This window comes from Pelodiscus sinensis, chromosome 3 (assembly GCF_052426305.1).
Source record: "Pelodiscus sinensis isolate ZL-2025 chromosome 3, ASM5242630v1, whole genome shotgun sequence".
NCBI classification, from domain to species: domain Eukaryota; kingdom Metazoa; phylum Chordata; order Testudines; family Trionychidae; genus Pelodiscus; species Pelodiscus sinensis.
Genome location: NC_143054.1, coordinates 152,320,351 through 152,345,186, shown reverse-complemented (window position 1 = coordinate 152,345,186; position 24,836 = coordinate 152,320,351). Strand labels below are relative to the sequence as shown.

The following is a 24,836-nucleotide window of genomic DNA, read 5'->3' as shown; positions in this document are numbered from 1 at the left end:
TTTAAACAATTATGAAATCCAAGTATATCTTTTTATAAGTTTTTTCAATAAAATCTAATGTTCACAGAAAAATCTCATAAATGTCAAAATTGCTGTGGGCAGAATAGAGGGAAATAGTATTATCTTGATCTGCTGTAGCAATTTATAGATTTCAGGATGTGGTTTATAAGAATGCTAAATGTTCTGGAATTACAGCTGTTACTGATCAGTGATTGAGCCAGATTTGTGTTATTGCACCATGTTCTTGCTTGTACCTAGAGAGCAGTAAAGCCTCAATATAATAAAAAGCACCTGCATTTTAAATGAAATTTCAATTGAAAAACTTAACAGCCCTTCAAATTGCAGAATTTAACGCAGCCCAGTAAAGCTTAAATAACACTTTGCCTCCACAGGCTGAGGGTTTTGCATTCAAGGTGACTTGATTGTGTCGCTTGGTGAAATTATTTACAATTAAGGAATTTCTCTGGAGGGCTACAGAGTATTTGCTGTTCCACAACACCTATGCAGGCATATGGTCGGTCTTTTTCTGTATTCATGGAGGCTCCTGAACCTTTATGATAATTGAATCAGTTAGAGTGCTGAGTGGAGCAAGCATAAAACCTGTTAACCTAAAGGTCAGATCTGTGCATTGTTTATTTATCAGTAGGTGAAAGAGCTAAATCGGCAGCTTCTGTCACAGTCACAGTAAAAAATCACCTATAAAATTAACAGGGAGTAGATAAATTGCAAAAAATGGATTAGAATTATAAACAGAATGAACTAAAATATTGGCTATATAATGAGAGTTGCGGAAGAGGTTTATTGAGCTGTAAAATATGCAGCTTTGTTATGACTGTTATTGGTTGTAATTAGTAGCTGGTGCTCTAGAAAATATCAGCAAAAGCTAGACCTATGGTTCTAAACTCTTATGCGGTCTTACATTTTCCCTCCAGGTTAACAGAATTCAACATAGTATTATTGAGAGATCGGGTTTGCTTTTGTGTTTGGGGTATTTTTAATAAGCAACCTGTCATTGAAAAGGACTCCATACACATTCAGCAGAGCCTTTTAAACAGTTGGGCCTACATTCCAAAGGGGAATAGAATATTCAGTTAATCTAAACCTCTTTTGTCATCTGAGCCTTGTACTTTCCCTTGATTGCTAACTCTGCCTTTGATAAATACAACTTTTGAGATTTTTTTAATCTTTAAAAACAATTTTTTTTTATTATAGAGCCTGGTCCTATAGACCCACCATTACTATTGAATGTTAAATCTAGGAAAACAGACATCATCTGGCAGCACCCTTCAAAGCCAAATGGCAATATAATTCATTACAACATTTACCAAAATGACCAACTGCATGCTACGGTGGCAGGAACCTGGTCTAATTGCACTGTATATCACCTGCGTCCTTACACGGTCCATCAGTTTCAAGTAGAAGGCTGCACCTCCAAAGGATGCTCCCTTTCCCCCAAGGCCCCAGCTATACAGACTCTCCCAGATGCACCTGAAGACATCCCTGCTCCACAGCTATATTCGGACACACCAACATCCGTGTATATATCATGGCAACCCCCTGTTCTTCCAAATGGCGTGGTGGAAAACTTTACAATAGAAAGAAGGGTGAAAGGAACAGAACAAGTGTCTACTCTCGTGACTCTACCACATAATCATTCCACAAGCTATGTTGACCAGAGTGCGGCTCTTAGCCCTTGGAAGGAGTATGAGTACAGAATACTGGTGAGCACCCTTAACGGAGGTACTAACAGCAGTGCTTGGACAGCAGTTACCACCAGACCTTCAAGACCTGCTGGTGTTCAGCCACCTAAAGTAGAGGTGCTGGGGCCCGATTCGGTTAAGGTAGGTTTAATTTGTGTTATCTGACAATTTTTACATATTTTCCATATAAGAGTGTGTATTTGACAGGGACAACTACTGGCTGAGCTAATAGATTTTATTGCTGGTGGGGGTGGATGAATGTTAGTTTTGAGCCAGAGATCAGATACTATCTTTCATTCAGCTTCAGTTTGAGACACTTTCATTTTTCTTATGCACCTGAAATATTTGGATTATCGCAAAAGGGATATTTAGTTTTCATCATCTAGTCAGACTTAAATAGTCCAGGAAACAAATTACAGAAAAAAAACTCTGTAAACTTCATTAAAATACTAAGAAAGTTACAAGTTATAAATATTTACACTTTTAATAAAGAATCACAGATCCTTTTTCTAGGGAAAAGGAAGTAAAAGGCTAAGGAAGTAAAAATAACAGCATGAATCCTCCGAATTAGGAAACAAGTAGCCTGACAGGACTAGCTAGGAAGTTTTCAATTATTCACATTGTTCAATTGGGAATGAGCTCTAGAGGACAGGATAACTACCATTGTTTTGGCTTGCATACAAACTTCATTCAAGGGAAATTAGTGTAACCAAACAAGAGGGATTTTTGTAGCTAAGAAGCCTCTTTTGTGTAAATACACACATGCTTCCATGGATTCAGTCTTGTACTAATGCCAAAAGTATTGGTACAGTAGCTTGCTCACTAGAGCACAAAACAAAGGACATTTGCATAAGACTGAAGTTCATCTGTTAGAATTATGGTTTTTGTTTAAAATGTATTTTGTTTCAAAAGGTAAATATAAAGTGGAGTTATCCAGGCAGCATAAATAGTTTGAGGATATGAATTTAACTGCTAATTTTTCCATTCTTCATCCAGAATATGAAGCTTTGATAAGAGTTATCCACTTTGAAACAACGAAACATGAGTTGTTTAAATTATATGTGAGCATCTACGGAATAACATGTTACCATTCACATTAATATACTGGTTATCATAAGAATGAATAATGATTGACCACTGCTTGGATTGCAAAGTGCTGCCATACTCTCTTTTAAGAATTTGTGCTGCATATTTTCAGGTGATTTCAGAGGCAACTATGTACATTTTTAAGACACATCTTAATGATCAACACAATTCATAACAAACGATCCTTTCATGGATTTGCTAGGAATAGGAACAATAAGAGGGAGTAAAATATATTGTACAGGCAATGGTTGTAATTCAGCAAGTTATTAAGCACATGCCTAACTTTGACTTAAGTCTTTATAACAGTAAAATAAGTCGCTGCTTGCCTTTCATGCTGACTCCAAGGACATAAAGTTATACTCCTTTTACATTTGAAATTTCTTTTTCCATTATAGATTCAATACATTCCATTCCATTTTTAAAAATGTATCAAATTATTATTGGTCCTGTTTGTGATTTTCCTTGGAATCTAAGGTACTCACTAATAAGAAATTGAGTCTTCCTCTGTTTCAAATCCAAAATATCAGGGATCTACTGTTCCTTAAAAAACATTTAGATAAGTTCTCTCGTTGAGACCCAAGTTTGATAGCACACACCTGCATTTCATTCTGTAATAATTCAGTTTCAATATAAGAATACTTTTTCAGAGTTTGGTGACTCATCAGACAGCTCAGTTGGGTATTTATACCTTCTTGCTTTCCTAGGGAAACAACACTCCTGGGATCTAACAGTAAGCAAACCCATGCCAGCATGTCTCACTGAAACAGAAGATTCACTGCAATGCTATTTTGAAATAACTAGGGCTATTCCAAAATAACTTAATCCACATCTACATAGCAGGCAGATATTTTGAAATAGTGTCAAAATACTGTCAAGTTGGAGGACTTCTTATCCAATTCCTGTTACCCTCATGGTATGAGGAATAAGAGAAGACGGAGGAAGAGTGCTCTATTTCAAAATAAGTATTGTGAGACGCTCCCTATTTTGAAATAAGCTATGCAATTGATGTAGCTCAATTTGCGTACCTTATTTCGAGTTAAGCCCTGCTATGTAGACCCCTAGTCTCTCATTAACTTTCTCAGCCCTTTAAGGTCTATGTTGTACAGCCTCCTGAATGAGCTGGGTGTATTTTGTGCCAGTTGCTGCTATAGCAGTCTCAGGCTTTCTTTTTCTCTTTGTGAGTCTATTGAATCTTCTGTTTCAGTGAGACATACTGGCATGGGTTTGCTTACTGTTAGATCACAGGAGTGCTATTCCCTGTTTCTGACTTTAAATCATTATTTCAAATGGAGTAGGTCTAACTATGAAAAATAGTCAATAAAATGTAAACGTTCATTATGAAAGATGAAACTTCATTGTGTACGTCTTTTCAAATACACTTGTGTGTGTGTTTGTAAAATCTCTCTCTTAATCCTTCTGAGTAATGTGACTCTTGCCCTGTACCAGTGCTGTGGTGAATTCTTCGGAACCTGGCTGCCTTTTGTGTTAAACACTGTTGAGTTTAGGAGAGTGGAATAGGTGACATAACACAACACAAGTTTTCCACACACAAGACAGAGTCATTCAAGATCTGCTGATTCATACTGGTCTTATTTCTTAGCTGCAACATTATCTGCAGTTCTCTACTGAAGAATACTGTCGAACCTCTTAGGGACAGAAAGCATTTATCACAATATTGCCAAAAGAAATGAAGCAAAATTGTGTAATTAGATACTTGAAGAGCATGCCGCAGTAAATAATTCAAGAGAGCTTGGGCACATCAAATGTTGCTTGCACAAAAAACAGTAGATTTGTTATATCTAATTTAAGGCCAAGTCCTGCACCAACTGAAATAACAGACTAAATGTGATAGCTACTCATTCCAGCAAATGTTTAACATTTAAATACATTTCGGCAGTTGGTGAGTGGTAGACTCAATCTATACAGTTTATAAGCCTACTGTTGTCAAATGTCCAAACTTACCACAGGATTGCTATCTGAGAGACCCAGAGGCTTCTTGCTCTCTGTTCTCCTTCAGAGGAACACATTTGCTGAATGTGGGTGGGGAGGAGAAGGCAGAGATGCAGTTCAGCCCTTTCATGCTCCCACAGCTTGCATAGTGGGGTTAGCACACCAATAAACAGCTTTGTCTGTTGACTACTTTAGGATTTTCATGTAAGCATGGGAAAGGTTTGAAGCCTCTCTGTGACCATTACTGTTGTAGTGAGGTCATATCCTAGCTAGGTGGAGGGGGAAAAAAAGAGGAAAAGCACTTTGGCATGAAGTTGACTTCTGCACCCTTTACATAGCCTCCCGCCAAAACCAACCCTCCTCTGTGCAGCAGAACCACACCAGTTTTGCTGCCAGGTGCACAGGCATGGAGATTGGTTCAGGACTTGTCCCTGAAGGATTGCACTGTATTCTGAAAAGGGGTAGGTGAATCTGGCTCTGATAACTTTACCTTGGTAAACTGAGCCACAAAATCTTCATGAATACTGCAGCAGATTAATGCTCGAAACATGCTTGTGCTGTGTAAGACTCTTGTCATATTAAATATCTACAGTGGCAACTCTTACACGAAGAGTGGAAAATAAGCAATCTCTTCAGAAGTGAACCAGCATGAGACTTTAATTACTTCTTGCCCTAGAGAGAGCTGTCCTTCCAGGGTAGAGCTGAAGGTATTGTAGAAGGGCACAGTGGGAAAGGTTATATTGAGAGGCTCTTTAACTGAGCCAAGGATGTGAATCAATAGAGGCTTTCAGTTGTCAGTGCAACCAATCCCTAAACCACGAGTGCAAATATTTACTTAAACTAGTAAAAAAAGAGAATTTATTATAAAGAGAAACATATTTCCATTCTTTTATTTAGTCATAAAATCAATATAAATGATTTTGTGATGTGAAGAATTCAAAGTGCTGTAACATGGTAATCACTGGAGTAGACAGCTTATTTTCATAGGCGTAAGCCTTCACTGTACAAAAAGGGAAAATGTCAGTACCCCATCCGCTGTCTTGGCATAAACACTTCTGATGCTATATATATTCTTTTTTATATTTAATTTTAATCAGAATGGCCTTATGCCTCCCAATATCATTCTGCTTGCTTTCATTTGTGCAGAAAAAAGTGTAAAGGTGCTATAATTTTTAAATGATGCATTTCTGTGACACCTGCATGATATTCTTTAATATTTGCTGAATTGATAATGTTCATGCGAGCAGAGTATACTGAGCAATAAACTGCTTTTGTGGCTGATTAAATGCCAAAGTGACGTGGAGATATGCAGCAACTGGAAAAGTCATTTATTCAGTGTATTCTAGTGCTGTGAACATTATTCCTGTTACACAAGATTTGCTATTCACTATCTTACAGAAGTGAAAAAGAAATTGGTTCTTTTCTTTTGAGGGTTGCAAATGCTGCATGCCTCATTCTCACTCCTGGTGGGAGAGGTCCAGGTTGGATATTAGGAAAAACTATTTCACTAGGAGAGTGGTGAAGCACTGGAATGGGTTACCTAGGGAAGTAGTGGAGTCTCCATCCCTAGAAGTGTTTAAGTCTCGGCTTGACAAAGCCCTGGCCGGGTTGATTTAGTTGGAATTGGTCCTGCCTAGAGCAGGGGGCTAGACTTGATGACCTTCTGAGGTCTTTTCCAGTTCTATGATTCTATGACTCTTCATGGTGGCATGGCATTGGGGAGTGTATTTAGGTTGATCAGCTTGAGAAGAGTCCTGTTTGCACAGTGAATAATGGTTTAAGGGAGTACTCTGTGTGGATAAAGAATTAAGAGACAGGACACATTGAATTAGATTCCCCATTTTTGTTAAATTATGTTTTCTTGCACTAGATTTCACCCATCTAACTTGCAGTAGGCAGGGGTTACAACTGAGGATGACAGTTTTAACCCCTACCAGAAGATTCACAGGAGATCTGCAAGTAGAGGCTTCTGTGAAAATGTAGCTGCCATCTTGGAGGGCTTTCTGGCTTACTCTAAAAGGTGGAATGGATCCTGTACTTTGCCCAGTTCACTATATCAAAGGGAAGGAATAATGCTGTGCTTTTCTGGCCTGAGAAGCTGAAATTCTTGTCTTACAGCATAGTTGATAGTATAGCTTTGGAATATTTTTGCAATCAGGTAAAATCCCTTCAAGGTAAAAACTCTGTCCCCTATAACACACATTTCTTTCCTCCAAATTAGATCTCAGATGCCAAATGCAGAGAACAATAACCTATTCTAGTGCCAAATATACAGCTCCTCCTTTGGTAGAGGTGGCTCTCTAGCATCCCAAAATGGTTCATTTCTGCCCCATCCCCCCTGAAGAGCACCCTTTACCCCCAAATATTTCCCTGAAGGAAGGGTGTAATCTTTCTTAATTCATCTTATAGTTCTCGTTCGTTATTTGTCTGTCTCTTCTGTCTCAGCCCCACTGCCATCCATCTCTACAGACTGGAAGTAGCTGCAACTAAGAAGGTAGATGCTCTCCAATTGAGACTGAATAGTGAACATTTGGCCTGTCCTCTCGAAAGCAATCTTCCTTTGCACCAGGGTGACCCTTCTTTACTACATAATGCTTCACTTTTTTAAAGTGACCGCTTTTCTAAGGCTGACTACTTGGTTACATTCATATAATTAAACATAAAGAGAAACAATTATTATAATTGTTATTGTTATTATAATTGTTGTTCTTTTTTTGGACTTGAGGAATTTAGTGATCGGGACTCTTAAAATTGCTGCTGTTCTGCAAACAGTCCTGGAAATGAGGATCTCAGTGAAGTTAAATGCTTGCTACAGTTAGACCAATGTTAGTCAGTCCAGTTACAGCTGGCCTATATAAGTGAAAGACAGTTATTTTTCATATCATGGAGTTACAGTTGTATTATGGGGAATTATCTTCCCGTTCAGCTTGGTGCCTGGCTCTAAGACTCCCACCATCCCTTGCTGGGATCATTGGTATGAAGTGCTAAGAGAAGTCCATTGTATGGGGATTCCAAAGAGGAAGCTGGCTCCTGTGGCCAAATTATTAAAATTACATTGTGCCAGTATCTCCCACTAACTGACTCTTCAGTGTTTTACTTCTCAGATCACTTTGTGCCAGATAAAAGCTCTCATGGTCCCATCTCCCATCCCTCTTAAGATCCCTGTCTACCACTGCTTCATTCTCAAATTGCTTCATCCTGCAGACTGCTGCAAAGGTCTCTGCTGAGCTCCACTAGGCTAAAGATAATAATAATCACTTGGTATCTACCCTTGTATGTTACCGGGTTAAAAGAAGATGCAACAAGAAGACCTACAGGTGTCATCTTGGGGGGGGGGGGAACCCTACAGGTCTGTTCCAGTTTTACATAGGTGTGCCCTGTGCTTTGGGGAAATGGAACCAAAGAACCATCAATCCTTGTGTGAAGATTGCCTTGTAATGCTGCTAAGGTCAGTGAGACCTTGGTTTATTTGCCACACAAGTGCTGCTTGAGCAAGTTGAGCTACTGTAACACCCTTAGGAGCACTCTTAACGTGTACACCTGAGATTTTTCTACATTTCAGGGTAGTGATTTCCTTCACAGCTTGCTCATCTGGGGCATGCCATGCAGTAGAGTGACTTGGAAAAAACTAATCAGAACCTAATCAGCATATTCCCCTGCATTGAACAATATTAGTGAAAAAGTATCAGGTTCTGTAATAGTTATATATGCTCATACAGAAATGGTATTTCCATTTCTCTAGTTTTCAGTGTAAGTGCTTCTCAGACCATTTGTACGGGCAACTGATCATTGCAGACTTGGTCCTGCTGCCTTCGTGTATGTGTAGCTCTGACTGAAGTGAATGGAAATTGTGTGTGCATGAGAATTAGAGGAAATAAATGAAAGTGAGTCAATTAAATGGGTGGGATTTCTGTTAAAAAAAAAAAAAAGGAAGTATGGCTGTCTCTGTACCTATAGAAATATAATAGATTTTATTGGAGAATATTTATGGAGTGGCTGATTAGCCTCTCTGAACTAAATACATCTTGTTCAACACAGCAATCCATTTCTCTCCTTTAATCATATTATTGGAGGTAGAATAAAAGAGCTGGATCATTCAATCTGACCAACAGAGTAATTTCAAAAAATTAAGAACTTCAGGGTATGTCTACACTACCCCCCTAGTTCAAACTAGGAGGGTAATGTAGGCATACCACACTTGCAAATGAAGCCCGGGATTTGAATTTCCTGGGCTTCATTTGCATAAGCGGGGAGCCGCCATTTTTAAAACCCTGCTGGTTCGAACCCCGTGCAGCTTCCTATTCCGAACTACCGGTACACCTCGTTCCGCGGGGTTCGAACCAGCGGGGTTTTAAAAATGGCGGCTCCCCGCTTATGCAAATGAAGCCCGGGAAATTCAAATCCCGGGCTTCATTTGTAAGTGCGGTATGCCTACATTACCCCGCTAGTTCGAACTAGCGGGGTAGTGTAGACATACCCTCAGTGTGTTGGTCTGTCCTTACAAGTCTTGCTAATTACCAGAGAGAGATGCATGTTATTGGATGTACTGTACCCTCTTAGACTGAATCAGGATAGATTCCAACTCCTGACACAATTCCACTTTAGTTTTCTTATAAATGAGGAAACAATTTCTAGTGGAAAACTTCCTCACTGTATTTGTTACGAAGTGCTAACATAATCCAGTGGTTAGAACACAGGGCCAGAAATTAGGAGAGCGGGGTTCTATTTACCTATGTCTTGCTATGTGATATTGGATATGACCCTTAATCTCTTTCTGATTTGGTTCATCTCCATACATATTTTAGAGTGTCTGTCTGTCTGAGTCCATCTGTCAGTTAGCCTGTGTGTCTGTGAGTCCATTTGTTCAAGAACTCCTCCTAAACACTAAGAGCTAGAGCTATCAAATTTGGTATGCAGCTTCTTCTTATCCTACCTTAAAGAAAGGTCAGCATTTGGTTATGCCAGAAAAAACATGAAATCCCTGGAATGGGACTGATTTCCATAACATGGAAAGGAATGGGGCAGAGAGTAGAGATGTGATACTCACAGTGGTCACTGGAACATGGGGAGAGAACACACACACACACACACACACACACACACACACACACACACACACACACACACACACACACACACACACACACCCTCTCCCATGTGGATGGGGTGACCGATTGACCCGGCCTGTATTGCTGGCACTTTCTACCCTCCATGTCTGGCTGAGCCCCCAGGACAGACTCATTTCTTCTGGTACCTGGGGTCATGTCTTCCTGAGGTAACATGGAAAAGGATGTAATAATATGAAGGAACAGTGAGGCTGGAGGGTGGGCATGAAGTGGTATAGCATGGAGGGGAGAGCAGGGGATCAAGTAAAGGACTGATGGGTGAGCAGCAAAGGCAACAAGTCACTCATTGCCATCTGGCACCAGCTCACACGCACCAGCCACTGCTGCTTGCAGCTCGCAGTCAGTGCTGGACAGAACTGGGACAGGGGCAGGGTCCAGCTGACTGACAGCTGGCATGCAGCAATGGCTGCACTGATGGGCCATCGGGGGAGTGGATGGCCCCGTGCATTGCAGATTTGTCTCTCCACCACTGCAGATTTGCACACTCACCACCATCAGCCACTGGCTCCACACACCCCTCCAGTCACTGCTGGTGGGTGGACAGCTGGCAAGCAAGGATCAGGCCAGCACTAGGACCCACCAGTACTGATGGGTAGAGGGGAGGAAGAAAATACAGGACAACTTGCCCATTTATAAGAGAAAATTGGAACACCTGGTCACCCTAGGCTTCCTCATCTGCACCCTCTCTCATAGCCTCCATGGTGAGCTGCAATGGATATAAAAACGACTGCTGTTTCCAACATAGGCTGAACTCTTCTGCTCTCATGCAGAAGATTCTGACCACAGATTCAGGGTAAAGAGGAGAGAAGGTCCCATAGTTTCATAGTGAATATAAGCCAGGCTGGCTCTGCCTTCTTTATATATATCACATAGTTCAGTCAGTCACTTGACCTTGTCCTTGATTTGTTATTGACGCGTATAGGCCACTGCTTTTTATGACAGAAAAGTTTGCCTGGGGTGTAATTGCATTGTATATTCTGCTCCATCCTTCTTCCCAGGTGTCATCTCTAGTTCAAGACAGGCCAGCTCCCTAATATACATGAGCATTATCCCAAATTTAAATCCCTCCTTTTTCTTCCATCTTGATTTTAGATAGACTGGCATCCCTAATAATCAATAAAATACTGCTCAGAGGGAATCGGGCTTGGTGAGACTCTGACTCAACTTGGTTTTTCATGCTCCTGAGGACTAACATCATTGTGCCTGGTTTGCAATGTTTCACTCTCTTTGCAATTTGCATTACAAGATAAATTACCTACTCTAATTTAGACAGAGGTGGGATCTTATTCACGTATTGTACAGCATCCAGCACAGTGTCAATACCTAACACATCGTGTAGAATCACATTTTAGAATTCTTTCATTTTCAATAGATAGCACCCCATCAGGGTGAGATTCAGATGCTGACATGTTAGGGGAGCAGCTGTTGTTCCCAGGCGTTCATAACCTCCCATCCCACCAAGGGGTGGGACGTAGCACTGCTCCTGTTTTATTGAACGCGTTTTGTTGTGTGCTGCTAAAGGATTTGTTAACAGTCCGAAGTTCAGCCATGACACACTAGCAGGAGCCTCACCTGCACCAGAACCAGGCTCCTGTCAACCCGCTGAGCACAGCTGGCCCTGATGGAAGCTGTCAGATTGTCTGCACCATCTGATTGGCTGAAGGAGACAGCAGGCTGATACTCAGCTCAATGCAGCAGCAGTCCAGTGGGTGCTCAGTGCCTGTTGCCTGACTTGATCCTGTCTCTATCTCCCACCCGAGCCTGCATCTACTTCTGCTCCACCGTCTTTGGGACCTCCGACTCCCCAGCTCAGACCCTCAGCTTCGCCTTCTGACTGTGATCCTTCAGCTTAGGCTTTGGTTTCTGACTCCCAACCCCAATCTCCTAGTAGACCTTCTGACTGTGATTCTGGGTTGAGCTTTGGTGTTCCTCTCACAGTGACAATCTTTGACTTTGCACTAAGACCCACATCATCTGGATTCAGCTCTGTTAGGCCAGACTGCCCATGACTCAGTCATGGTACAAATTGACCGTTCTGAGGTAACTTCCTGTTAAAGAGAAGTCCTGTTAAATCCTCAGTGTCACCAAAGGTATCATGTACAGTTCTTCTTTTAGAAGTCTACTTCCATTAAACAGCCCAGACTAGTCAGTCCTTTGAGTGCTCATTTAAGACAGTTAAGGTTTAACTTTGCTAATGACTGAAAATAAAGCATTTGAATAAAACTTATTCAATTCTTATTTAGGCAGAACTTAAAGTGAAATGCAGACTTGAGAATTGAGTCCTGAATTAGTTACAAAATATAATTGTGGATGAGCCCCTGAGTCTGGCATGCTGCCTCCTTCAGGGACAAATATGAGTCTCACGTGGAATGTGGACCCCCCCCCCCCTTCTCCTCTCACGCACAATGTATCTGATCAGTTGTGCTGTATTGTTCATGCACATGAGATTAAATGTTCTTTCCGGGACATGGGAAATTACAACACAAAATTTACTAACCTGGCTGTTTTCTACCTAAATTTTAAAATGAAACCTTCAAGTTTTATATTATCCATACTCTTGCACTACTTAAATACAGAGAGAATGTATATCAACTCTCCCAGAAAGAGATTTGGCTTTTTTGCATAAAGGAGGAAAGTAGTAAAAGGTCTTTGAAGTAGATCAACTAAGAAAGATGCAAAATCTTCCTCTACCTTCAGGCTGTGTCTAGACTGCATCCCTCTGCCAAAAGAGGGATGCAATCAAGCACTTCGGAAGTGCAAATTATTTAAATATCCCGGGCTTCATTTGCATACTCACATTATGATGCTGTGCCGATCAGGCTCAGTGTCGAAAGTGAAAGTAAACTGTAGCTGCGGTTCTGCCGCATTACCGCTGACAGTACGGGCTTTTCCGGCAGATCCTGTACTCCTCATTTTTTACAGGATCTGCTGGAAAAGCCCCGTGGTCGGCAGAAACGTGGCAGAACCACGGCTATACTTCACTTTCACTTTCGACACTGAGCCTGATCGACACAGTGTCGGAATGTGAGTATTCAAATGAAGCCCGGGATATTTAAATCCCAGGCTCATTTGCACTTCTGAGGTGCTTGATTTTCATCCCTCTGTCGGCAGAGGGATGCAGTCTAGACCTAGCCTCAGTTATCTGCTAGCATTGTTTGGCTTGTGATGCTATCTTCATTTCCTTAATGAAGAACCAACTTTTCTGTCCCTCCCTGTTCTGGAGCTGAATTGGGGTGGAATTGGTTTCTGGCACAAGTCAGAACAGTGACAGAACCAGTATAATTTACTCTCTAAGGCAGGGGTTTGCAACCTATGGATCTGGAGCCAAATATGGCTCAGTATGGCACCAAACATTGCTCTTTGATCATTCCCAAAATGCATGCAACTTTTTAAATTAACATGAAAAATGAATTCAAAAATTTAAAAACGCATTATTACTTATGTAGCTTGAATGCATGTGTAAGAGAGCTACTGGGTCTAAAGGCAGCACCCCCTTTTGGCTCAATGGGCCACCTGTTCCAGAAGCAGTTCGCCTTGGCCTTCTCCTTCCCCCTGGCCCTCCCCTTATTAGTGTCCTTCTTAACAAAATCCACAGTTCTGCTTGGGAAGAACCATCCAAGCCTTTAATTAGGTCCACAACTTTCCAGCAAATATATCAATTATCTTTTCCCTCCCCTCCCCACTTTTTTCAACAACCAGAGTGGGATCGGGAAGGTAGGGGGACCCGGGCCCGCCCTCACCACCGGGTCCTGACCCAGGGCCCTAAGGGTAGGAGAACACACTCCCTCCACCCCTATATGGTCGATGGGGACCCCGCCTGTAACACGCTGACCCATGGGCCTTTTAAGACCCTGCCCTGGGTCCCTTCCTACAAGCTGTGCTGCACACCTCTCTGCCAGTCTCACCTCTCCCACCAGTCCTCCACCTTCCTTACAGACTAAGATTCAGGGACCCCCGTGAGATGCTCCCCGGTCCCGGCACTCTCGAGGAAGGGGCCGGTTACCTCTCCTCCCTGGCGTCTCTGTGCCAAACCTCCTCATCCCTACTCAGCAGCAAGCCTCCTTTAAAAGACGTGCTGCAACACCACGGTCCGGTCGGCGGTACAGTCCTGCCCCTCCCCTCTTGCAGGGGGACGGGATGTAGGCCTTGTAGTCCTGGCATGCCGATGCCTGCACACGCCTCACACCGTGGTATTGCCTGTTGGGGCAGCATCGGGCCTGCTCACCAGACGAGCTCGCCGACCCCCCCATGCCATTCTCACACGGCCGCATCTCAGCTCCCTCCTTCCCCCACTGGGGCAGTGCCGCTGGAGTGCAGAGCCTGGAGGCGCCAGCAGAGTGTGCGTGAACCTGAATTTGACCAGTTATGATGTAAATTTCAAAGAAATGTGCAAAAACATTCATCAGCAGAAGTTCCATTAAATAAAGTCTGTGGCTGTGTCTACACTGGCAAGTTATTCCGGAAAATCAGCTGCTTTTCCGGAAAAATTTGTTAGCTGTCTACACTGGCCGCTTGAATTTCTGGAAAAGCACTGACAATCTAATGTAAAATCATCAGTGCTTTTCCGGAAAAACTATGCTGCTCCCGTTTGGGCAAAAGTCTTTTTCCAGAAAACTGTTCTGGAAAAGGGCCAGTGGAGACAGCACAGTAGTGTTTTCCGCAAAAAAGCCCGTATCGCGAAAATGACGATTGGGGCTTTTTTGAGGAAAAGCGCGTCTAGATTGGCCATGGATGCTTTTCCGGAAAAAGTGCTTTTCCGGAAAAGCATCCTGCCAATCTAGACACGCTTTTCCAAAAATGCTTTTAACGGAAAACTTTTCCGTTAAAAGCATTTCCGGAAAATCATGCCAGTGTAGACGTAGCCTGTGAGTATAATGTTTCATTTATGCTATTGTTAATCATTATGTCAATTATCAATAACATTACATTGTATATTTTCAGTCATGCACATGGGCATTTTTATATGGCTCTTTGTTAACCACTTGTTCTGAATTTTGATGTAATTTGGCTCTTTGGTTTGCAAAAGTTGCGACGCCTGCTCTAAGGGCATGTCTATACTAGGAAATTATTTTGAAATAAGTTAAATCAAAATGAGGACTTTCGAAAAAACAAAATTTAAATAGCATGTCCCCACTATGGGGGAACATGGAAATTGCTCGGAATTATTTTGAAATAGCGCGTCTACCCTGATTGGAGCTTGCCTCAGATTTAGAGCCCCCAGAATCACTCGGGGAGGGCACCAGAGGGGTGGATACTTCCTGTGGCTGCTTGGTCAGGCAAGCTATAACATGTGCTTTCAGGGGCTCCTCACTACAGCCATGTCTCATGTGCTGCTCCACCACTGCCTGCTCCCTTGTGGAACACAAAACCTAGCCAGTGCGCTCTGTCTGCCCTTGTGGATGCTTTAGCATTGACACCATGGAGCCAGGGCTGCTCCAAAGCAGGGCCAAGCTCATGGGCCTTGTGTGGCACCTCATGGTGCAATTTGTCTAGACTGCCCACCTGCTGCTCCAGCCTGCAGGACAACCACCAGCCTGAACTGGAAGACCTCTCCACCCATGTCTTGGCACTCCTGCTGCAGCAAATGCCCCTCATGCCCCTGGACACCATTGAACTCCACTTCTGGCAGAGGGAGACCAGTTCTGACTGCTGGGACCACATTGTCCTGCAGTGATGGGATAACCAGCAGTGGCTCTAGAACTTCCACATGTGGAAGGCCACCTTCCTGGGACTCTGCAGGGCACCTGACTGCAGCCTGACATCCATGTGCAGAAGGGCTCCATGGAAGTTCGCCATGCCAGACAGCTACTGCTCCTTTGGGAACCAGTTTGACATGGGGAAGTCCACCATCAGTGCCACTCTCCTGCAAGAAGCCAAAGCCATCAAACACATGCTGCTATGTAGGGTTGTCCTCTGGGCAACGTAGACACCATTGTGGATGGCTTTGCCGCCATGGGTTTCCCCAACTGTGGAGCAGAGGGCATAAATGGCACCCATATCCCCATCCTGACCCCCAGTCATCATGTATGTCTACACTACCCCCCTAGTTCGAACTAGGGGGGGTAATGTAGTCATACGGAGTTGCAAATGAAGCCCGGAATTTGTATTTCCCGGGCTTCATTTGCATAAAGCCGGCCGGCGCCATTTTTAAATCCCAGCTAGTTCGGACTGCGTGCCGCGCGGCTACATGCGGCACAAACTAGCTAGTTCGGATTAGGCTTCCTAATCAGAACTAGCTGTACGCCACCACGAGGCGTACAGCTAGTTCGGATTAGGAAGCCTAATCTGAACTAGCTAGTTCGTGCCGCGTGTAGCCGCGCAGCACGCAGTCCGAACTAGCCGGCATTTAAAAATGGCACCGGCCGGCTTTATGCAAATGAAGCCCGGGAAATTCAAATCCCGGGCTTCATTTGCAACTCCGTATGACTACATTACCCCCCCTAGTTCGAACTATGGGGGTAGTGTAGACATACCCTGTGTCTACATAAACAGGAATGATGTTGTGCATGGTGCTGAAGGCCCTCATGGACCACAAGTGATGCTTCACTGACATCAGCGTTGATTGGTGGGGGAAGGTGCACAATGCCCACCTCTTCTGGAACTCATACGTGTTCTGAAAGATGGATGCTGGTACTTTTTTCCACTTTTTACCACATCATCAGGGTCAAGGATGTGGACATGCCCATCTGCATCCTGTAAGATGCAGCCTTCCCCTTGTTCCTTTGGCTTACGAAGCCCTGCACATGCTACCTGGACCAAGGAGCACTTCAACACCAGGATGAGCAGGTGGACTGTACATTGACCGCTAAAAGGGGAGGTTCTGGAATCTCCTCACCTACCTGGACCTCAATGAGTGCAACATTCCCTTCATGGTAGTGACCTGCTGTGTGCTGTGCAACCTTTTTAAGAGCAAGGGGGAGACTTTCCTGTCATGGTGGGGGGACAGAGGATGAATGGCTGGCCAGAACGTACAAGCAGCTGGACACCAGTGCCATTCGACAAGCACATCAAGGGGCTGTTCTCATCCAGAAGGCTTTGAGGGAGAGTTTCAGCCAACACCAGCTGTGAGACTGCCCCCTGTGCCATTATACATGGGATCCCAGCATTTCCCCATATGCCTTTCCTTCCCCCGATCTCTCCCTTCCCCTGCACTACCTCCCTTCTGCCACCCCTCAGAGCAAATAAAAAAGCTTTTTTTTAATTTGAAAAAACAAGTCTCTTTGTTAGGGGGATATAAAACAGGGGAGGGACTGAGGAAAGAACCTGGAATGGGGGAGGCATGAAGAGGGAGAGGGGGCTCAGGGATGGGGCTGAGACTGGCACCTGTCTCAGTCAGCTAAGGAGGTTTTCGCTGGCCTTGAAATCCCACTGCCTCATGTTCTGGGGCCCCCGCAGCTCCTGAGGGGGCAAAAGAAGGGAAGCCATGGGGAGGTGTTTAGGTGGGGAGGTGGCTGGTGGCCCTCTCAATGCACTAAGCCATGTGCTCCATCACCAAGGTGACGGAGGAGCACATGGCCTTATGCTGGTGCACCAGCTAGTCCCAGGTGGCTTTCCACTCCTCCCAGTCAGCCCAGCACTCCTACCGGCAAGGGCCCACTCCCGGCACTTCTCATCAAGCTCCCAGATGAGGAACTGGAAGCAGGACATCTGCTTATACATCAGATCTTCCCACATTTCCTCTAGCAGATCCCACTGAGTTGGGGCAATGGCGTGGAAGGTGGTGGACACATCATGCTTATAGCTGGCCCAGCTATGAAGAAAAGCTATAAGGGAAGTCATCCCAAGAGGCAGGCATTGGAAAATGCCAGCCAGGTCAGAAGCCTGTGGGCAGAATGGAAGAGGTGAATGGGACAGCTCGGCTTCCTTCTGTGTCCGGCACTGGCAGCATCCTGCAGAGAGAACTTCTTTTCCTGCCCGCTAGGGGTAGGGGTTATGGGGTGAGGGATGAATGGCAGATGTTACTTGCCAGAGAGAGTGCTACTGGGGTCTCCTCATCTTCCTCCCCTTAGCAGATTCCCATGCACAAGGTCAGTGTCCTCCAAATCACCACACTGGACCAGGAGCGGATGAAACCTGAGTGTGGACATGACCCCGTGCCATATGTGGCACTGCTGTGTGGTTTCATGACCTCAGACTCCTTAGTGGTGGCTTCTTGTGGGAAGGTGTCCCACCATGGAGGCTGGAATAAGGCAGGTTTCACCAGAAATCTTGTGAGATCCTCGATGAGGTCCAGGATCTCCGCGCTAGTCTAGGCCCATGTCCTCCTGAGTCCCTGGCCAATGGCAGCTGAGGGTGCTGCAGGAGTGCTGGCAGCCATGAGGGGCTCAGAGGGAGTGCTGGCGGTCTGCCATCACTCCCTCTGCTGATGCCATCATGGGGCTGGCAAAGCTCTCCACATGCCATAAGCTCTTTTCCTGCAGCCTGCTGCTTTAAGCTCTGCAGGAGAAGTGGAGCAGTGGAGCTGGCAGGTGTGGCCACAAGTGCAGCTGTGAGAGGCCTCTGCAGGCCAATTATTTTGAATTAGCAACACTGGAGCATCCACACTAACGATATTTTGAAATAACAATTTTGAAATAAACATTATTCCCTGAGGAAAACAGGTACAAGTACAGATTTCAAAATTACCAGCCCCTTATTTTGAAATATGGGCTTGGTAGTGTGGACGCTCCACTTCTTATTTTGAAATAAGGAAGGTTATTCCGAAATAACTCCCTAGTGTAGACCAGGGCTAAGGGTCCCTGTATATAGTTGATAACGGTAAGCCAGCCAGGCCAGCATAACACTTTCATCCTAACAAAGGAATCAGTTTCCTCTTGAGAAAAGCTTACAGTCCACTTTGTACTGTTGCAGTGGAGCAAAGAGGATTTAGTCTGAACCTAGGGCCCATTATTATCTCTATCTGCCTGACACTAGTCTGTGAATTCACAATGCAATCTAGCTCCTATTGGAATTAGCTTGTCCAATGAGAGTTGGTTCAGTCCCGCAGAGTGAATACGGACAAATCTATGTCAAGTTACTAATTAATCAGGCAAAAACAAAAATTATTCACACCACAAGTTAACAAGACTGCAAGAAAAATAGGAATTGTATTTTGTTTTGTTTAAATTTGTTGTCTTGTTAAGACCAATTTACATGTAAAACAACAGATGTAATGTGAAAAGCAGCATGTGAATATAGTTACAACACATTATTGTAGCTTTTACTGAAAAATCAAAACATTAATGGGTATGGGTAGATGATTTCTTTTTGTGCCTTGGTAAGTAAAACTATGAGCTTTTACTGATAGCGTACATAGCAGAATATGGTACACATAGGTACCACCAGTACATTACAATACAAGTGTGTGTATGTGAGTGTGTGTATGTATATAAAATAGTAATTAATCCTGCATTACAATAGTATCTGAGCACCTTGCACTTTTTCCTGAATTTATCCCCAGCAACCCTATGAGGCAAGAGAGTATTATCCCTATTTGACAGATGGGAGGTGGTTTAAGGTTCAGAGAAATTAAGTGGGTTTTTTTAAAGCAAAAACTGCATAGAAGAATCTGTTGTTTGTGTCTCTGAATACCTACCCCAAGAGACAGGCCCACAGTCCAAGTCTCTTAAGTCTCCGATTTGTAGGCCCATTTTAACTGTGTTATTTCTGCATTGCCATTGCGAGTGGGTCTGACTCTAAGAATGCCTTTACTTTCTCAGGTGTCTTGGAAACCGCCTCTCATACTGAATGGAGAAATGCTTAGCTATGAGATCCGCATGCCTGACCCTCGAATTACTATCAACAGCAACATTTCATCAATGCAAAACCACGTGGTGACCAATCTGATCCCTTTCACAAACTATTCTGTCACTATCGTCGCTTGTTCTAGAGGCAATGGTTTTCTGGGAGGCTGCACAGAGAGTTTACCTACATCTGTGACTACCCATCCATCAATTCCTCAGGGCATTAGCCCCTTGTCAGTGACTCCAATAAGTGAATCATTTATTGCCATTTCCTGGCAACAGCCCTCTAGGCCCAATGGACCACATTTGAGGTGAGGTATAGCAATGTGTAACTTAAGGGTGAATAACACTGGATTTGTATCTTCACAGGAGTTCTGGAAATGTGCATGCCCCAAAATGGAATGTCATACCTCTGGAGATCCATGAGGTAAATGTCATTTCCACGTTTAATTCACAAGTGAGACCAGAAACTTCCTCAGCTTACCCATGTCCAGTCCAGAGAGCACACCATGAACAATGACAGCTCTGTGCCATGATTTCCCATTTTTTTGGCTTCTACAGGATCTGAAAAAAAGGGAGAGGAGCTGGCACAGCTCATGCTGTGCTCTCTGGGCTGGATTTAGGTAAATTGAGCACAGCTCTAGTCTCACTTGTGAATTAAACACGGAAGTGACATTTACCTCGTGGTATGGCTGAAAGGAACATCAGAACGTTCCTACATTCTCCTGAACTCAGCCAGCAGGGCAAACCATTTTGGATTAATGTTTGAGTCAGCATTAATTTCTATAGGTTCTGCCTCTACTCTGTAAAAATCCAGTGGGTTTACACCACAGAAAAGAAGGGAACCCTTTGTAGTTGTCAGTGCAGTGTCATCCAAGAGGCTAAACAAAAGGAGGGCAGAATACAATGCAAATCCAGCTTTAACACATATAACCCTGAACTCCCCATGCATCCAGAGTTCCACGCAGATCTCAGGGGAGTCGCAGATTTTGTGGGCTGAAACACCAGCCAATATTTGGTGGTGGTTTGTGGGAACAGACCACCCCTTAGGGAAGAATTAGGAGAAAACTCAGTGAGTATAAACTCAGGGAGCCCCTGTATTTGACATCGGTTTTGTCTACCCAGAGGAAAATAGGATTGTTTATGATTTGGTAAGATGAAATGTGACTGCTTTATGTTGTGTTTTGTTCATGGTGGTATATATCTATTATGTATTTGAAAGAGTCAGTCTCGCTCTCCGTCCATCTGTTTGTTCAAGAACTCTGTTTGGCACTCAGGGCTGCACCCTTCCACGCTGCCCCATCAGTGTATACAAACTCAGATCTGGAGAGTTCTGGGAGAAAGAGGGGATGTTCTAGCTCTATGTTCATCAAAAGATTGCTCCAAAGGCTGTTAACATGACTATGGGACTTTCCATTGATTCCAGTAGCTTTTGGATTAAGCCTCAAATCTTTGACCTCACATTCTTGCCTTTCAGGAGGTTGTACCAGTTCTGCTAGTTAAGCAATAAACCATAATTAAGTTTCAGAGGGGTAGCCGTGTTAGTCTGAATCTGCAAAAGCGACGAGGAGTCCTGTGGCACCTTATAGACTAACTGAAGTGTAGGAGCATAAGCTTTCGTGGGCAAAGACCCACTTCGTCAGATGCATTTGACGAAGTGGGTCTTTGCCCACGAAAGCTTATGCTCCTACACTTCAGTTAGTCTATAAGGTGCCACAGGACTCCTCGTCGCTTTTGCATAATTAAGTTGTAATTTCACCAAAATGTTCTGATGACTTCACCTCCCCAAAGAAATTTTCTCATCAAGGATTGTCAATGTTTGGGAATCCAAGGAGAAAATGTAACTGTTTTATTAGACAAAGTCCTGGCACATTCTGTCTAATATAATTCAAAGGCTAATCATGAGAAATATTAAAATCTTTTTGAACATTGGATGGTGATGGACTGTAAATCACATTCACTGGCAGCTGCTGCTGCTGCAGACGTCTTGCTCCATCAAGCCATATTGAGCAGCTGCTTTCGTGGGGTTTCTGGGTGGGAGCAACATGGCACACTATTCAGGAAATGAAGTTTGCAGATGTAGGTCATGTTGAATTACTTCAATCATCAGTGGTCAAATGGCCATGTTGTCGACGCTACAGAAATGTTCATTGCTTTTCAAAGGTTTTGAATGTCTTTATGTAATAGGGTTCATTCAGAAATAGTGTGTTCTAATTAAGTATTAAGAAAGACAGGAAGGAAGCTGTGAAAAATGCTGTGGTGTAATAATATATGCCTGTAAAAATGTGCTAGGTGGGAAGCAAAATATCGAATTCCTCAATGCATGGACTAGTTTGTGTGATGCCCTGTGCCAGGAGAATGGAGGATGTCAATTTCATTTATTTCATAAATGGCAAAGCATGGATTCAATTCAAATATCCATCCCTGCATGTCCTCCTGTATAACTCCCAAGGCAACCTCACACAGAAAGGAGTTCTCACCTCTTCCAAGTCCTGCTTGCTCTCCTCTGATCTTCTGTCTTGTCCCTGCCCTAAAGGAACCAGGAATCTCGCTCCTTTTCTCCCCCCACTCATCCACAATTTATTTACCACTAGAAGATTTACCCATTATTGCTTGGGTCCTCAACTCAATCAGGCTGCCCTGGGAAAAGAGGACTATCCCAGACCTCTCTCACTGCAGCAGCTTAGAGCCAGGTGAAAAGCGCCTCTCCATGGCCACTGCAACTTCATCAGGCACAGCCAGTAAGGGGTATATGTCCCTCAGCTGAGGCAGATCCAGGTTCGTCAGCCCCCGGAGCTCCTCAGCTAGAGTGAGGAATGTAGCAAACTATGCGCATTCCTCTCACTCCATGATGAAGGGGAACAGCCAGCAGTGGCTAGAGGTACGAGGCTCAGCTTTCGGGGGAGCATGCCCCCAACCAGCCCCTTTCACCTGCCTGGTGATTCTGATTCTTTTTTGCATGGTTTTATGAGAAGCAATCCCATTCCAAGCACAATCAAAGTAATACACATTCTGAATATGAAGAAGTATACTGAATTTGGTCCTAGTTCTTACCATTTAGGAGTTCTTGAACAGACAGACAGGCAGACACACACAAACTCTTAAATTTATAGTAAATTACTCAGGTTTGAAGTGTAGCTATTATTTAGGTTTAAGGTATAGCAGCATGTAATTTAAGGATGGATAACACCAAGTTTGTATCTTCTCAGGAAATGTGCAAATCCCAGTACAGGGAGTCCCCGACTTACACGGATCCGACTTATGTCAGCTCCGCACTTACGAACGGGGCTTTTCTCGCCCCAGAGCTCGCGGGCGGCGGGACCGCCCAGAGCGCAGCGGTCCCGCCACCACGTCCTCCGGGGCGAGAAAAGCTGCTCCGGGTCTCCCTGGTGTGCTGGGGGGGACTCCCCAGCACAGCATGGAGACCCGAGCAAAGCCGCACAGGCGGCGGGGTCCCCCGCCTCTACAGCTTTGCTCCTGTCTCCCTGCTGTGCTGGGGGGGACTCCCAGCACAGCAGGAAGACAGGAGCAAAGCCGCAGAGGCGGCGGGACCTCTGCGCCTCCGCAGCTTTGCTCGGGTCTCCCTGGTCTGCCGGGGGGGAGGGGGCGCAGCTAGTGCACCCCCCCCCAGGAGACCAGGCTTTTGTTGCGGGACATGTGGGGTAGAGCAGCTGGGGTGCTGCCGGGTTGGTCCTGCGGGGACCTACCCGGCAGTGCCCCAGCTGTTCTGTCACAGGAGTCCAGATTCAGCCGCTGTTGAAACTGATCAGCAGCTGATTCCAGGAAGCCGGGGGCAGAGCAACTCTGCCTAGGGCTTCCTGTAGTCAGCCGCTGATCAGTTTCAGCAGCGGCTGAATCTGGAGCCTGTTCCGACTTGCATACAAATTCAACTTAAGAACAAACCTATAGTCCCTATCTTGTACGTAACCCGGGGACTGCCTGTAATAAAATTCTATAGTGACTTGGTACTTTTGAAATTTGTGTTAGACTGTACCTCATTCAGCCAGAAAAGACCAGGCTTGCGTAACTTAAGATGGATCTGAAATGTCTTCTCATAAACCTCAAACACTGTGACAAACCCTGGCTAGTTGCAGAGAAGGCAGTTGGTTCAATAAAATGGTCATACATTAAAACTCTGATTCTTTTTTCTTTCAAAGTATATTAAGTAATTGAGTGTTTTACACCTGGAAACATTAAAAAAATTATCTGCAAAACTTTACAGCTGTAAAAACAAAATAATGTGAGAGTTTAAAAAAATAACAAACAATCCCCCCTAATTTTTGTGTAATAACATTAGTTGAGATAATCCCAGTGTTCTGCTTGTCTTTTGTGTTAGATATGAGCTCCTGAGACGTAAAATCCGGCAACCACTTGCATCAAATCCCCCTGAAGATTTAAATCTGTGGCACAATATTTACTCAGGAACTCAGTGGTTTTATGAAGATAAGGGTCTTAGCAGGTGAGATTACAAAAACTATAAAAAAACCCAAATGCTGGCACTTTGTATAGTGCATGTTCAATAGTTCAAAGTGTTCCTTGTGTCTTTATGTTGTGAACGTATTAGTTGTGTAATGAAACATTCTCTGTCATGTTGGCATTAACCATTCTGACATGCATGAGTTTATTTTCATTTTGTCACTCTTGAATCTTGCACATAGTATCTTGCTGTAAAAGATCAAGTGAAACTGACTATATGAAAGGAATTGTGAGCTTTTACCTGTTCATACAGTCAAACCTTTTACATCCACTGTAAATGCACAGACTGAGTGAATCGCTGAGAAGTTCTAATTCAGATGGATTAAAACTTGGTGTCAGAGCATTATTTTTCAATACTTTTTTAAATTGCTAACATTGATTATTGTCTCAATATTTCCAAACTCAGCAACAGATATGGAAAGCATTCCTAGCTCGAACTTAAATACAGCTTTGTGGTGACTATTTCAGTAGTCTATGCTTATGTCATGGATCCATGTAACCTGGTCCATCCCCAACCTGCAGCCAGTCCCTTGGGAGTGACCCTATTAGTATGCCAGTCCCACATGGCCTACACAGTTCTCTTGGGACAGGCCTACAGCCTTTACAATTCTCAAGCTATGTCTTTTGGTGGCAGAGAGACTTGTTTTTCTCTCTGTAGCTTCTTGCAGCAAATCCAGCCAGGCCAGACCCCTGCAAATCCAGCCAGGCCAGACCCGGCTTGTGTTGTACCCTTCCAATGTGCAATGCCCTGAGTAAGTATTTGCAGCAACACAAGG

The 24,836-nt window shown here is 44.0% G+C and overlaps 1 protein-coding gene across 1 annotated transcript in view; it reads left to right on the top strand.

Moving 5' to 3' along the window:
• The first annotated feature begins 397 nt into the window (after positions 1-397).
• Positions 398-24,836, top strand: part of LOC102451796 (usherin) — a 102,597-nt gene continuing 78,158 nt past the window's right edge. Inside the window, exons 1-4 of the mRNA XM_089777170.1 lie at positions 398-514; positions 1,213-1,841; positions 19,561-19,895; positions 23,921-24,043. Coding sequence (XP_089633296.1) covers positions 502-514; positions 1,213-1,841; positions 19,561-19,895; positions 23,921-24,043 — 1,100 coding nt within the window. The 5' untranslated portion in view covers positions 398-501. The remainder of the gene's footprint in view (positions 515-1,212; positions 1,842-19,560; positions 19,896-23,920; positions 24,044-24,836) is intronic.